Below are 16,708 nucleotides of genomic sequence, written 5' to 3'. Positions count from 1 at the left end.
ACTTCTGCACATTACAATATTTTAAATATGAATTACTCGCTCATTTATTAAACCAATATTTATGCAGTTTTCGCAGGAGAGCTTCTTTTTCGTATTATTAACCATTGCATATAGCATAATGTACAAAATCAAGCATAGGCCGGTCCCCTATTCTCACGACCATCCAAAACACTTAGCTACCGTGGGCAAATAATTGTTTCAAAAATTCAAGCCGCTTAAAAAGATTAGTTAACTTTTGACCACCTGTCAAGTGTCATATGCTTATGCAAGAAATTTCTGCATAGATTGGACCGTCAACAAATAAAATTTAAAAAAAATATGTACTCTGTGGGTAGATATTATAACCGACTTGTTGGACGATCACCACCTCAGTTAGCCCTGTGACTAAAACGTAGTGATTATATTCTCTTTGGTGACTATCAAGACTGTAAAGTATTCGAAACGTTGGGAGAAAATTATAATATAAGAAACTGCGATAAAATCCGTAAAATAATTTCATTACAAGTATATGAACTTAGATTATACCAAATCTCATACTCTTACATGCGCGCAATGGGCTTAATAAGGGGTACAAAGTTTTATCATCACGTAATCATATATACCTACGTAATCAAAACTAGAACTCGACCTAATTTCACATTATTAATAGCACAAGATGGACTAATGACCCTACGAAAGTCGCAGGAACACGTAGGATTCAGGCTGCTTTTCACAGACCGACTAGAAATTTATAGAGAAGACCTAGGTATGTTCAGCAGTGGACCATGTCGAAAACAGTCGAACTTTATCCTCGCAGATGGTTTTAAAAAGAGATAGCGAAACCCTATAATTTCTAACAATTTCCATATCTGAAATATTTCAATGAACAGATCGGATCTGTCGTCGAATCCGTCGTTGGATCCGTAACACTTCGTAATAACAAAACTTGCGATCCGTCATCCGAAACTACGGATTTCGTTTTTCGAAGTAGACACTGGGCTCACAACCTCTTGCCTGAAATTTCCTTATATCGTGTTCTCCCTCGGCTGATAATTCACTTAGCAGGTTGAACCAGCCAACTAGATTCACGCTCTTAAAAGTTATAATGGACACATAAATACAGATCGTTCTTGGCACAGTTATGTCCGGTATCGAATCGTACATACAACGGAAATTAAATTTTGCACACCATGACGACGACGGCCATGGCGTGGGACGCGATACTCGGAGCTCTCGCCTCAGACACCATGCAACTCCGCAACTACCCACGACTTTGGTAAACGAAAATTATAAAATTGAATGATCTACCCTACAATAGTAATTATGAAAAAATATTAACAATATAACATTCCATAAGATTATCAAAGTAGTTTGCATTAAACGAAAAATACACGTCAGAAAATACACGGAGAAATGTCAAGTACCAATTATTTGCACTCAGTACATTATAGGACGCAATAGACAAACCCTCTCAGTAGTAGAAAAGACTCAGCACTCGTATAGATATGTAACACAAGACTGGCATTATTATATTATACACACACGCCTTTTATCCCTGATGGGGTAGGCAGAGTCGCAATAATGCACCAACTTTTCGCCGTATTTATTCCGTCCCAAGGTGCGACAGGGTGCCTTCTGTATTATTATTATACAAACTTGATAAAGACACCTAGTCTTACTTAATCTGATTTATTCAAATAACAAGTCACTGGTTTTAGACATTTTAAGAATGACGGCCTTCTGTTATTTTTTATCAAATGAATATGACTTTCATTCGATGCACATTTTTGTGCTACAGCCGTGCGCTGTTTATACTCTAACCCAAAACCGTAATGGAAGTTAGAAGAAATTATTTTCATACTCGAAAGAAAGAAGACGGTAACTGGTAAAGTTTATATGGACAGTATTTTATCAGTCAAATAGGTTCATAACAAAGAGGGGACATTTAACATTGTAAGGATTTTATGAACAAACTACCTATTGCCTTTGACACTGACAGAGCAACGAGAAGTAGCCGGTATAATTAAAATATTAAAGCCCGAATACTGAAACGCTACTCAACAAACCAACTTGTCTGAGGCCTACTTAAATTTAACAGGCTACAATTTTAAATTAATGACGCCGATTATCGGCACTATAAGGTAGTTAGGTAAATATTTAAAAAAAAATAATAGGTACCTTTTTATTTTTAGAAACAAAGATTAATTAGGATTATTATACAGGTACAAAATTCAAAAAATCAAAATAATTTTAAATTACCTATGATTTCTTATAATCAACATTAGTGACCCCTTTTATCCGCAATTAATTTATAAAATATTAACGACCCATTTTTTACAAATCCACTACCACGACCTTACCCCTGAAAAGTTGAAAAAAGAAGTCATGTTTCTTCAGGGTTCCAAATACGGGTTTAACTTCAATTATCAAAATTGAATATCTGTCAAAAATTCATACTACGCTAACTGCGTAGTATTACTACCGCGTGATGACAATGTCATCCATTGATTGAATCTCGGTTCATTGGCTGATAGACGTGGATGAGAGCAGACTAACATGTTTGCATATAACATAATAACATACAACTGAATATCGAAAGAGGAAAATTATTTATCTGATAGTTAGCACGAGGATGGCCCACAAACAACACCACCACCCACCACGGCAATATTCGAAATCGCATGCATCGCCAATTAGCATTTTTTTGTTTCCTAAACTTATTTATTTATCCACTTTTTATTGCACATGAATGCAAGATTTTAATAAAAAATAAGTAGTAATAGAGGCCAGTGCCCAGCAGTGGGACAGTATATAATACTGGGCTGATATTTTTATAACTCACTTGCTCGTAGGACATGCTATAAAGATATTTTTTTTTCGAATCACGATATGCAACGTTAATCTGACGATTATTGGGTTTTTTCAAATACTTGACATTTATGTGGGGAATTTTCTCTTTTGATTAGGTACTGATAACATAATCACTAAATCCGATTTGGTAAAAACAGAAAGTTATAGCTTTGAAGTTTCAAGAACTAAATCAAGAGTGGATGAACCAGATCTCATTTGATAACTTCAAACCGACTTAATGATGGATGACAAAATTATCTCTTGGAAATTAGATTTGAATGACGCACGACTATGTTTAAAGTATGCACGTCACAGGTTATCGTGAAGGAAATTTGCAACTACGTACACAGAGCATGACGATGAGAACTGCGTCCAATGCAATGCGTGTATGTGTGATGAGGATGACGTAGCTCATGGACACTCTTTTCAACCCTGGGGCCTTATTCTCTATCCCGCACGTTATTTTGACAGTGCGTAACAAGCACGTAACACAACGCATCATGTTTAGGACTATAGAAATTTGGCTTACAGAATACCATTCCACGCACATTTCTCGAAGATAACATGACACGGCCGCGTTACGCGTTTACACTATCATACAGAATAAGGGCCCAGAACAGTAAACAGACACGGAACTGTTGTACCCACAACTTGATCTGATTAGACATTCTATGATGTTTTAGGAATTATCGCTGTTACTGTGTACAAAATTACCGTCCCAATGACTATTACGTTTTTTTTGTGAGGTATATTTTTAAATATGATCCATTCGCGAAAATAAAACTAAAATACGATTTTAGTGCGATTTTTATATTTTCATTTTCACAATCCTTACGATCCATTCGACAGTCCAATACTTCCTGTAATGGAAAATAAGCCAATTGTGAAAAGGAACGTTAATGTTTGTTTCAAGTTTGGGTGTTATGGGACCTGGTGCCTTATTCTGTAGGCAACATGTTATTTTGACAATGTGTAACAAGCACGTAACGCAACGTATCTAAGACAATATAAATTGGTATACAAAATATAATTCCACACAAATTTCATGAAGACAGTCGTGTTACGAGTTTGGACTGTCATAGAGAAAAAGGCCCCTAAAGTTCCTTAATACCTGATGCGCACAACATAGGATAGGCACCTTGTCTAGATGCCTTGGTTCTGGTGAGTTCTTTTTATGTCTCAAAAAAATGAGTAATTTGCTTGCTCGATGGTAATCGACACGACTCCCCATTAACAGCAGTAGCAACACTGGAACTTTGAATTACAAGGCATTGAACGTGAGACTATTCGATGTTTAAGCTCATAATACCCACTTATTAGACTAAGTATAAGAAAAATTAAAATACAATAAATTGACAACCCTACTCGTGCGTGCGCGTGAAATGCACTTGTGCGCGTCACATGCACGAAACGCGTGTGACATATGCTTATCAATACAATGGGATCTGTACGTCATGCAGTTATCAAAGAAACAAAAATTTTAATAAGGAATCCCCACTGCGGCCAGGAAATAGTGCATAAAAAAATATTGTTACAATTAAATGACAAAACATTTTTAAAAATACACGTCGAATCGATAACCTCCTATTTTTTTGCCTTCTTTTCTTTCTATTTATTTATTTATTTATTTACACTTCATATACATACATGTATATCGGCGGACTTAATGCCAAAGGCATTCTCTCCCAGTCAACCTAAGGGTGGTGCAGAGATAAATAAGGTAGGTGCATCATGGATATTAATTAATAATACATAAACATACATAAAAGAACTATAATGTATAATTATATTAAATACAAACAGAATATAAGAAATATTATAAATACATAAAATACAGATTATAAATACATAAATATATATTATGTACATACTAATAATAAAAAGTTTAGAATTAACGTGATAACTCTTCTGCTTCTTTTAACAAAAGCTGCCGTACCCTCCTTTTGAAGGCAAGCCGAGAAGTGGCCGTTCTAATTTCGAGAGGGAGTGAATTCCATAGAAGAATAGATTGGATAGCGAAAGAAGAGTGAGTGAAGTTAGAGCCATGAGATGGACATTTAAGGAGAAGATTGCTAGAAGAGCGAAGATTCCTATCGTGGCTATTACAGAGGTATTGGAAGTTGGAGGATAAGTAAGTAGGAGGAGTAAGGGAGGTAAGTAAAGAAAAAAGAGTGGTTAGTGCCCGCAAAGAACGGCGCTGGCGTACAGGTAGCCATTTTAGATCAAGACGATAGGAAGAAATGTGATCATATTTGCGGAGATTATACACGAAACGAATGCAGTTATTTAGAAGTCGGTCCAGTTTGTTGAGTTGGTCTGCATTCAGATCAAAATAGCATACATCACCATAGTCGATTACAGGAAGAATTAAGGCTTGCACAAGCATAGTCCTGGTCTTGAGCGGCAGGAAGTTCTTCAGGCGGTATAGAGTCCGGAGAGTACCGGTGACTCTCTGGCAGACAGATGTTACCTGGGGCCTCCAGTTTAGGGTGGAGTCGATGTGCAAACCGAGATCTACAACACTGGAGCTCCAAGGAATGATATTGCCGTTAAATAAAACAGGCGGAATGATCGTACCATCCAACCGGCAAATCATCCTTGGACTACCCACAATAATGGCTTGACAATTCGCAGGGTTTACAGATAAGCCGAAATTGTCAGACCAGATCTTAATTTGAGCTAGGTCCCTATTCACCCTGTCCACAGCCGCGGCTACACAATCTACTCCATCCCTAGAATATATTTGCAAGTCATCGGCATACAGGTGGTACGCACATTGAAGTTCTTGAGTTAGGAGGTTAATAAAGATAGAAAACAATAATGGGGACAGTATGCCGCCTTGAGGGACTCCAGACTCGATATGGCACCAGCCGGACGAAGCATCGCTAAGTCGCACCAACTGCTGGCGTCCCTGAAGATAAGAAGAAAACCAATCCAGAGCCGAAGGAGAGATCAAGAAGTGAGAGAGGATGGCTAGAAGGATGTCGTGACTGACGGTATTAAAGGCGTTCGAGAAATCAACCAAAGCCAACACAGTGACCTTGGCATCCTCCATGCCCGCCCTAATATCGTCAGTCACTTTAAGTAGTGCTGTGGTAGTGCTGTGACCAGACCTGAAACCTGATTGCAGTGGAGACAACAGATCATTTAGGTGCACAAATCTTGACAACTGTTTATGCGCACAGGCCTCAAGCACTTTGGAGAGGAAAGGAAGAATGGATATAGGACGGAAATGTTTCGCATGTGAAGGGTTAGGGGGTTTTGGGAAGGGGGAATTACAATGGCTTTACGCCATAGAGACGGAAATATGCCAGAGGTGAGGGAGCCATTAATGATGTGCGAAATGACTGGGATAAGGTGATCTAGGATAGGGATTATCATACGACGACTGATGTTGTCGCAACCAATCGCATTGGACTTAATGGAAAGGATTACTCTTTTGATCTCACCCAACGAAACTGGAGAAAATTGAAAGGGGTTAATATTAGGCCTTGGGAGACCAGCTAAGAAACCTATGGTACGACGCCTGGTTTGGTGATCTAACGGAGTAGTGGATGAGAAATGACAATTTAAATCATCCAGACCAATAGTCGCCCCAAAGGATTCTAGGTTTTTGTCTTTGCCAATACCTAGAGACCCAAGGAATCTCCAGATACTGGCCGAAGAGGATAAAGATATATTGCTAAGAATATGTCGGCGTTTAGCGTTGCGCACCATCTGATTACACCGATTCCTTGAAGCTTTGAAAAGGCACCAGTTTTCCTCCGAGCGGTCCTTCTTGTACCGACGAAAAGCCCGGTCCCTTCGTCTCATCGCCATCCGAACCCCTCGAGTCATCCATGGTGCAGGGGGATGCTTTTCTGACTTAATTTTACTGTTAACGACTGTCATAATACGTCTCACTTAACCCTATTGCACCCCGACCGAGGCTATTCTTGTGCAGTCGGTTTTCGCACTGAATGCACGCCCAATGCCCATGCATCAATGGGTGACATTAGCCGCGGCCCTACTAAACAGTTCAGTGTGTATATGGCTGTAACTACACATTTAGGCATATGAGGGCTCCCGAATATTTCCTAGGCTTCCCACTTCCCACTTCCCCCAATCTAAAAGGGTTCCTTTTCCTTCCCCCAGATATCCCCTCCCAGTCCTCCAGGACCCTTCATTCGCACGTTACTCCTGGCGTTGACTACGGGGTCACACACAAAAAAAACCAATGCGCCTCACCCGGTAAAAATAACGCCTAAGACATTGCTTACAATAATGGACTTGTATAGTGGAGTTCATCAGCAGAAGAGTATCTTAAATCATATAACATAAACGACGAGTGAGTAAAAAAAAAATCCTTTTAAAAAAAACCTGTATATTTTGGATACGACACTTCGTTCTCGTAATTTTCCTTTTCTATGCGTTTCAAGTGACGTCACCGCGTTGCCGGCAGATCGTCTACACAACTAATTAAAATTCTCCTTTCGTGTTTACAAATCAATTCACCGAAAAGCTACAATACATAAAAACAAAAGATAATAATATACATAATTTTATTCTTAATTAATTTAAATAAAAAATGTACAGTCCCGTCTCCATTGCAGAACAAAAATAATACGCACTGGTATTTGCGCACGTTCGTTGATTTCCTCGGAAACCATACAAACCTAATAATCATGCAGGATGTTATTGGTATCGCGGTAAAATGTTTTTCCCTAAATTAGGCAACTTACTAAGCAGGTCACCTACTCATATACCTCAAGATGAGTCCTTAGGTTTGCTTATAATAATATATTTTCACTTATTCGTCGTTATGTCGTACCGAGCACGTAATACCATCTACGCAATCAAATAAATCTTATTATTTAATTACTAAAACATATCTATGATCTACACCTACACATCGAACATACAGACACAAGGTACTTCACACATACGTATATAAAGATACGTCTACTTGGTCGTCAATTTGTTAAGTCTAGACATATTATTAAGAAGGCTCTATGCCTCTTTCGTAAATACTGCCCGACCTAGCATCGACGACCCGCTGCTAATCGATTATCTATACTTCTATACTATTATATAAAGCTGAAGAGTTTGTTTGTTTGTTTGTTTGTTTGTTTGTTTGTTTGTTTGTTTGTTTGAACGCGCTAATCTCAGGAACTACCGGTCCAAACTGAAAAATTCTTTTTGCGTTGAATAGCCCTTTGTTCGTGGAGTGCTATAGGCTATATATCATCACGCTATACCCAATAGGAGCGGGGCAGTAATGGCTAATCTCAGGAACTACCGGTCCAAACTGAAAAATTCTTTTGCGTTGGATAGCCCTTTATTCGTGGAGTGCTATAGGCTATATATCATCACGCTATACCCAATAGGAGCGGGGCAGTAATGGCTAATCTCAGGAACTACCGGTCCAAACTGAAAAATTCTTTTGCGTTGGATAGCCCTTTGTTCGTGGAGAGCTATAGGCTATATATCATCACGCTATATTCAATAGGAGCGGAGCAGTAATGGCTCATCTCACAAACTACCGATTCGAACTGAAAAATATTTTTGTGTTGAATAGTCCTTTGTTTGTGGAGTGCTCAAAGTTATATATCATCACGCTATGACCAATAGGAGCGGAGCAGTAATGGCTAATCTCGGGAACTACCGGTTTCAACTGAAAGATTCGTTTTGTGTTAGATAGCCCTTTATTTGTGTACCGCTATAAGCTATATATCATCTCGCTATGACCAATAGGAGCGGAGCAGTAATGGCTAATCTCAGGAACTACCGGTTTGAACTGAAAAAATCTTTTTGTGTTGGATAGCCCTTTGTTCCTGGAGTGCTATAGGCTATATATCATCATGCTATAACCAATAGGAGCGGAGCAGTAATGAAACATGTTGCAAAAACGGGGAAAATTATGAGTTTTGAGAGCTTCCGTTGCCTGCGCTGCGTAAACGGTTAAAGTTATGCAACAATGATGTATGACGGGATTGTTTCACTTAAAAAGTTCTAAATAATATAACAAAAGTCCCCCGCTGCATCTGTCTGCCTTAACGTGTTAAACTCAAAAACTACCTAACGTATTAAGATGAAATTTGGTATGGAGACAGTTTGAGACCCTGGGAAGAACATAGGCTCCCGGGAAACTACTATTTTTATAACGGAAAACTTTAGCCTGAAAAACTTTATAACGCGGGCGGAGCCGCGAGCAAAAGCTAGTTTTCTCATAAAAGTCTATAATCCGATTACTATGCCAGGCACAACACCTCAGCCAATTAGCCGGGATACACAACATGGATCATAAATCAACATTTATGGTGGAAGTTGCAGCATTAGCGCAGCAAAGGAATGTGCTAAATCATGTTTACTACGATTATTTATGTTTTCTCGCCGCAGACTAGATATTGTTGTTACCGCGTCATACATACAAAACGCCCCAAAATACCAAACGTCCGGTTCAGGAATTCCCGTATTTATTTTTATTTTCCGCCGGGTTTTAGAAAATTTTATCATTTCAGAACGTATTTCCGATTTTATTACCCTAGTAAATTATCCTACGTGTTTTTAACTCGTGTTAGAAGATTAATAATTAATCCTAAGACTTATATAACCGAATTCCTGGGTAGCGTATCCAGTAGGAATGGAAATACACAATAAGGCACGTGTACAGCAGCTCACTGACTCACATACTGAATGGGGGAGCATAAACAGATATTCCCCAGAAAGTTTGACGTCAAGCAGGCGTGCATGCTTTCAGGTATCTCGTGTATGAAAGTCCGACTAGATAAAACTATTTTTGCCGGCAAACCGCAGTGCATCACTGTGTTCCAAGTATATTTATTGCAAGCGGTAAAATTGCTACACTTAACAAAAAACTTAACATTTACATAGACAAATATATTTCAGTTGTGTAATTTATTCAATCAGAAAACAATACTCAAATTGCTCCGAGCTGTAATTTGTACCCGATATGGCGATAGGATCGGCCCCTTATCACAAGCCTCGGCGAAAAATGCCCGCATGGGGCCTAAGTTTATGTCCCATGTTAATATCTATGTCGCAAGTTTCTTTAAGGGTGTTGAACAAAATATATTATATGTTTAATTCCCGACGGAACAAGAGCGGTGTTATAAGTTTAAGATGTGTATCTGTGTGTCTATGCGTCTGTATGCATAGGCGCCGGGAGGGAGGTGTAAATAGGTGCACGTGCACTTCCATGCCCAGAAATAAATCACAAAAAAAATATGTCAGTCAATAAATCTGCTTTAATGGGAACTATCGACCATAGAGGGTTTTTTTTATAATAACCCATTTTCAAAAAGCGATTTGAGATTTAAAAAATACTTATTATGTAGTATAGCACATAGGTGCAAATGCACTTCCCTAAAACCAATCTTGACGGTGCCCATGTCTGTACCTGTCAGCGGTATCGTGGCTCCCAAACAAATGGACCAATTTTTTATGTTTTTATGTTTGTAAGCTATAAATGTGATAGAGATAGTTCTTAGCTATAATTTAGGAAGATCTACTCAGGTGATTGATGATTGTCAGCTGTTTTTCTATCTTTACAAGTCCGATTGATTTGAAATTGGGTATACAATTGGGTATTTGACATAGTAAAGAAATAAATAAATTTGGTATTGAAGATTATATAATTTAAGGTGTTAATTAAGAATATTTGACTTAAATTACAAATAAAATTATTAAATATTTTATTTTCCTAAATAAAAATAAGAGTTTTTGAATCTGTGCATCATTTACAAGAAACGTCTCAAGCGACCAAGACTAGAGAACGTGACGTCACGATGTATTATATGTAATGTCTTGTCTTTTGGTCTTGTCATTCCGAAAAAGATTTTGGCGCGTTTTCTTCGCAGGTTTCATTAATATTTATATGATTAATTCGTGTCCAAGGTGCACTTTACCGAAAAAAAACATGGAAATTGGTTTTATTATAACTGACAGTGCAAATTTGCCAAAAATGGAGTCTTTTATGATCGCAAATTTCTTTGCCTCAAACCCGGACTTTTGTTCTGCAGAATTTAGGAACGTGGAAACTTCATTGTAAGTACAAAACTGTCGTTTTCTGATATTTTGTTCAATTCACAATAGATTACAGTTTGATTTATGTACTTAGCCTTATAAATTAAGGATGAACAGCATGTTCTTGTTTTGCTATAAAATAACCTTTATGTCATGCATGTGATAGGTACATGTTTACTTTGTAGACTATAAATACAAATAATACATTATTACGTTACCAATAAAATCATAACTTATGAAGAATCTTACTCTGGTTAGGTACCTGTTATTTGTGTAAAATCTTTTCAACGAAAAGTTTCTCGTATTGTGGCTATCTGTGATGCTTTATTTCTATTTTTACAGATCATCAAGACAGTTGTATGGTGATGATGCTAATTCATATGCTAACTCAAATCCTAAAACATCAAGCTGATTACAAAGTGCCCGACATTCTTCAGTTCTCAATGCATTATTAGAGCATCAAGCATAAGAAAGGAAGTGACTGAAACGTTTTTAGCCAAAATTAATGGTGTTTTTACACAAGAAAATATTAATTTTGTGGAAAGTCTGACTCGAGCACAACACAAAATTCAAGCATGGCATGAGTTAAGGTATTAATTATTTATAGGTATTTGATTGCATTTTAAATGTGATGTTGCCTTTTTAAATGTGATTTGATACTGTAAGGATTGAACTAATAAGATATTTAAAATCAATGTTCTAGAGCAAAGTTCCCAACTTGGGGTCTGTGGACATATCTAGAGTCGGCTGATTTTAATGTTAAAGCTATATGAAGTTTTAGGTTGTACTTAAGAGAAGCATTTTATTGTGATTTAAGGAGGCCTGTGGTGATCATCTTTGCTCATTTAGTGGTCCACAGCTAAGAAAGGTTGGAAAATGCTGTCTTAGATTAATACATATTGAAATTATATGTTCCATGTGAGATGCAATCTCAAAATATAAATTAGTTTTGTAACTTTACTAGTCTTTGATGTTTGTGTTCACCTTCATATGTGTTGGGCACCCATTCTACAGGGCATCCTAGTGGGGATATAAATGTATATGTGGCCACCAGGCAGTCACTAGTCTAACATTTTAAAAAAAATGAATTTTCTTTTCAGGAATAAAAGCATCAAAAGCAATTGATGTTTCACGATGCAAAACAACTGTTGGATCCTTGGTTGCCTTAATAATGGGAGCTAAAGTACCAGATACTCCAACCATGAAAAGAGGAAAATCATTGGAAGAAGTAGTAAGAAAGGAGTTGGAAAAAAATATGACAAGATTGCAGAATGTGGTTTTATTATCAGCCAAAAATTCCCAATGGTAGCTGCATCGCCAGATGGTATTTTAAAGGGTGACACAGTTATTGAAATTAAATGTCCAACAAGCCAAAAAAGTTTTATATATTATATATGTAACAACACAATAACAGAAAAGTTTGTAGTCTAAGTTCTTTTGCAAATGTATGTGAGTAATTTAACAAAAGGTTTATTTTGTGTGGCAGATTGGGAATTTAAAAAAATAATAAAGTCCATGTAATACCAATAGAGTATGATGAGATCAAAGTTAATGATATTTTATCTAAAGTTGTAAAGTTTTGGAAGAATAATGTTTACAATCTATTGTAAAAACTTATTTTTATAACTTAATATAGGAAAATAAAACATTTTATTCTAATTTTTGTTTTTATTCGTCAAATGTTTTTAAGTAAGGAGCCTTGTAAATTAATTAAGGCACATGCAATAACAATGCAATCGTCCAAAAACTTAATTAAATTTGTATTGACAACTGAATGCGGTTTTAACATTGAGAACTCCCTTAGATGTCGGATGACTCTTTCAATGTGTCAGTAAACTTGCTATCTCTTAGTTTTTCGAGCTTCAACTTTGGTTTAATTAGACTTAACTGATACACTTAGCGGTCTCACTAAACTACATCCCTTTTGTAATAACAGTTACTCAATATGCTTGAATCCTTTATCAGCTAGTATAATCGCACCAGGTTCCCAATGATCTAAAAAGTCGCAATTTTCAACCAAACATACATCGCTAATCCTGCCACCATAACCAGGGAGAAATGTAGTTAATAATACCATCAGGTGTGCTACTTATAAGGTATTTTATTGTATTGGCCTTTTTATAATCTTGAATAATAAACGAATCTCACGTATTGTTTACATTAACAGTATTACATCATGACGTCACGCCCCTTATTTGTCACGTGACTTAGCGTTTCAGCGGGAAACACAAAATGTATTTATTAAAACTGTCTTTTTGCTATTAAAATGGCTCTAAATATAAAAAAACAATTGTTAAGCGTATCTTTAGAGACTCTAGAACATTTTAAAGTACTTTTCGAAAATTTGTCAAATACCCAATTACTTCAGTGGTATTTTCACATAATGCAACAAACATGTTGAGTTGGTGCTGCAACATCACGTCTTCGGGATATCCAACTCCTATGTAACCTTCAGCACAAATACCGCGATTGTCGTTACAAGAATGGTCAGTGGGTGGTAGTATAAGGTGATGATTGAGGCACATGGTGAAAAAACTAGTAATTTAAAAAGGTTGAAATAAAAATTTGATACCAAACCCGCACCGGAGCGAGAAACATTATACTTTTACAATATTCCGAGGAGACGACGTTTCGGTCAAAATATTACTAGGTAGTAGGTACTTATAACACACATCATCAAAGGACAAACATATTCATTTATTTATTTTAAGGTTTTTTTGTGTCAGAGATTATTTAAATTTATAATATTGTTTATTTGAATAGTTTAAAAATTACTTTTTTAGTACCATAACTTCGATGTAGCTATTTTCACGGGCAATCGTAAAGCTGCTATCAGGCGCGAGATTACCGTCTCTCATCATTCCGTTTATAAAAAAACATACGATCCGAATTAATTGTAATTTGGGAACAAACACAATAATAAACAATCTTCAAATGACTCGTTATCAAAGTTGTTAATAAGAACGAATTGCGTCAATGTGACGTCATAATTTGCATAAAAACCAAACATAATTGTTTCGTTGATTTCATTGCACTGTACTTAACTGGGAAACCTGATTCGACTCTTAAATTCGCTTCCCAGAAACGACAAATATATATAATTTTTTTTTTTCATTCTATAAGCCCACAAATTGTTAAAAATTGGAATATTGCCTACACATACCATGGTCACTAAAGGTAATGCATTTAATATATTGTACGAGATTTGTAATAAGTATTTAATGAATGTAATTACCACTGTTTGACTTAAAAAATAAATAAATACCCATAGTTATTGACTATCCCATCAGTTATATAGAGTGAGTACGCATATCACAAACTAGACATTGTATTCACACTCATCAACACTATTAATCTATTAGGTATACATTTTGAAATTAATTTACAATTTAATACAAATATTTTAACATAAAAATAGCTCTGGAAAAAACTATACACTTCTTTCAGTGGTATCAGGCTGGAATAACCAAGTTGGAGGGTGCTTGGGGAACGCCCGTTGGGTTTTATTTATAGTCAGGGTTAAACAAATTCTTAGTACTAAGATTTGCAGTTTTCCTTGTGATATAAATATTTTCCCAGTTATTACTTGATTAGTCGTATTTTTTTTTAAATGATTCATGGAATTTATTATTTTAGATAAACATCACAACTGTCACTCAAATACAAAACTTGACCTAGAACTTTGTACTAAAAATTTCATCAGTTCGGCCAACATGCAGCATAGTGCCTTTCTTGCAGAAGTGGCAACATTCCAAAAACCTTCGTATTGGAGTAGGACCTACAAATTTCCTTCCTAAGCTACAATCTTCTATGGAAACAGCTATGCAACCACAATTATTTTTCTGGCAGTGGGTCATGGACATTGGTCATTACCCGCAGGTGAGGTTAATCTTTAAATTGCCTATTTTCAAAAAAACTTTTACTAAAAAAGGAAACATTTTCATTTATTTAAATCCACTTAGTTATATCAGTACATAAGCAATTATTCAAATATAAAATTTATTTTGTAATTCTACAGAATTAGTCAATACAATCTGACACCCATGTAGAAAACAATTAAATTTCTTTCCAATTTTACTACCTGGACAGCAGTAATGACCTACCACACATTAAAATATCTTGTTAAGAACCCAGCTTGAGACATTAACCAGATCTCATTCATTAATTAGCACTGAAATATTATTGAAAGTAAAAAAAATGTTTATTAACAATTTAACCTTACATCACAATGATTATTAACTAAAGGCACTTGGACATTATTACCTAAATCTAAATTAAGCAGGCTTTGGCAATAATACTGTTTTGGTCTTACACAAGGGTGTAAGAACATTAATGGGGGCAGGAGGCCAAACAGATGAAGACTGAATATTCTGTTGCATAACTTGGAATAAACTCAGATGGCCAGGACCAGCCTGCAATATTTCACAAACCTATGTAATCTGCTTCAAAACACCTTGCCGAATCAAAGTCTGACATTCCGAAGTGGGCAAAAAGTGTCTGCTGTTCTTCTTCAACATGATAACATCACCATCTTCCAGTTCCAACTTTCCATAATCAAGCACACACAACACTTCAATGTACAAAGATTTTGGAGGCTTCAAATTCTCTGTTAGATCTATACCACTATAGCCGATATCTTGGCCCAAAGACCTCATGTATGAAGCTAAATTGGTGGAATATTTTGAGAACCACTCATATTCTTCATCCGACAGGAGTTCCCTTATGTCTGCGGGGAGTATGGAGCCAAACTCCCAGCGTAATGTCTTGATCTTGTTCATTCTGCTACAGAGGTAGGCGAGAAGACACCGTTTATTTCTCTCTAGAGCTGAATGACGCACCTGCACTGTTGTCCATAGAGATCTGTTCTCCGTTGTAGCATTGCTAAAATAAATTGAATTAGATAATATTCCCTATGCAAGAAAATTATAAAAAATTAAATTTATAATATGATAGTGTTAATTTTTACAAAAATGATTGTTTATAATAATACACTAATAGAATTAAGTCACTAAGCAGTAACAAATCAATTATAATAAAGATGCAATGAACTTTTTTTTACAAAACATTTGTCATCTAGTTAAAGTACCTTTGCCTACTCACTATACCTCCTTCTACTGTCCCTAAACAAAACTTACATTCCATTCTGCGTAAATTCATACCCAAATATTGAAACACTTACGCATCATTCATATTCATTTTAAATAAAAGGTCCATTTCTTCTAATATTTGTCGAATTTTGTCGTCCTGAAAGACACTACTGATCAACAAACAATGTAAGGTATAAGTACAATGCAAAGAAAACAAACATAATGACGAGCTTACATTCATGTTTACTGTTATTGTTTGAATTATGATACAGTAATAAAATAGTTATAACAAATTACAAACTGACAATAAGTGAACAAAACTTACATTAAATTGATCTATGGTATCTGGATTTCGTTCAGATTCCTTTAGTAATTCAATAACTTTTTCCGCAAACATGTTTTGTATTATATGAAATGAAATAGACACCAAAAGTAATATTATACTATTCCAAAAGTTTGTACTTTCAGTAAGTCTAGATAATTTTAAGCGGGAAACGGGACATCACAAACTACTTAGAGATACTCGGTACATCTTGTTTGACGTTTCATGTTTCTAAATTCTATGGAATAGTGATGCGACTGTATCACCAACTTTGGCTCGATGAAATTTATGAAATACTTTGTACAATAATATAAGTTAATTTGACCATCCATCAACCCTGCATTTATTTAACCCAAAATAGCATACTTACTATTGATAAAAATATTCTAAGTTAAAATATTAACTGGCAACTATTATCATATACTTACTATTGCTGCCAATCAAA

The 16,708-nt window shown here is 36.0% G+C and overlaps 1 protein-coding gene across 1 annotated transcript; it reads right to left on the bottom strand.

Moving 5' to 3' along the window:
* Nucleotides 1–14,777: 14,777 nt before the first annotated feature.
* LOC115440473 (DNA replication complex GINS protein PSF1) lies at nucleotides 14,778–16,513 on the bottom strand. Its single transcript, XM_030164795.2, has 3 exons — nucleotides 16,267–16,513; nucleotides 16,034–16,098; nucleotides 14,778–15,735 (listed from the first exon to the last, which is right to left on the bottom strand). Exons 1-3 carry the CDS (start codon nucleotides 16,336–16,338, stop codon nucleotides 15,285–15,287), a joined length of 588 nt encoding a protein of 195 aa, XP_030020655.1. The 5' UTR covers nucleotides 16,339–16,513; the 3' UTR covers nucleotides 14,778–15,284.
* Between the last annotated feature and the right edge of the window lie 195 nt (nucleotides 16,514–16,708).

Source organism: Manduca sexta, chromosome 24 (genome assembly GCF_014839805.1).
Source record: "Manduca sexta isolate Smith_Timp_Sample1 chromosome 24, JHU_Msex_v1.0, whole genome shotgun sequence".
Classification (NCBI taxonomy): domain Eukaryota; kingdom Metazoa; phylum Arthropoda; class Insecta; order Lepidoptera; family Sphingidae; genus Manduca; species Manduca sexta.
The sequence above is the reverse complement of the archived record's forward strand: the minus strand, read 5'-3'. Positions and strand labels throughout refer to the sequence as shown.

Excerpts from the sequence above, each read along its gene's own strand:
- LOC115440473 (XM_030164795.2), bottom strand. The coding sequence starts at position 16,338 with ATGTTTGCGGAAAAAGTTATTGAATTACTAAAGGAATCTGAACGAAAT. Across the intron at positions 16,099-16,266 it reads ATACCATAGATCAATTTAAT|GACGACAAAATTCGACAAAT; the intron begins GTAAGTTTTGTT and ends AGTGTCTTTCAG. Across the intron at positions 15,736-16,033 it reads AAAATGAATATGAATGATGC|CAATGCTACAACGGAGAACA; the intron begins GTAAGTGTTTCA and ends AATTTATTTTAG.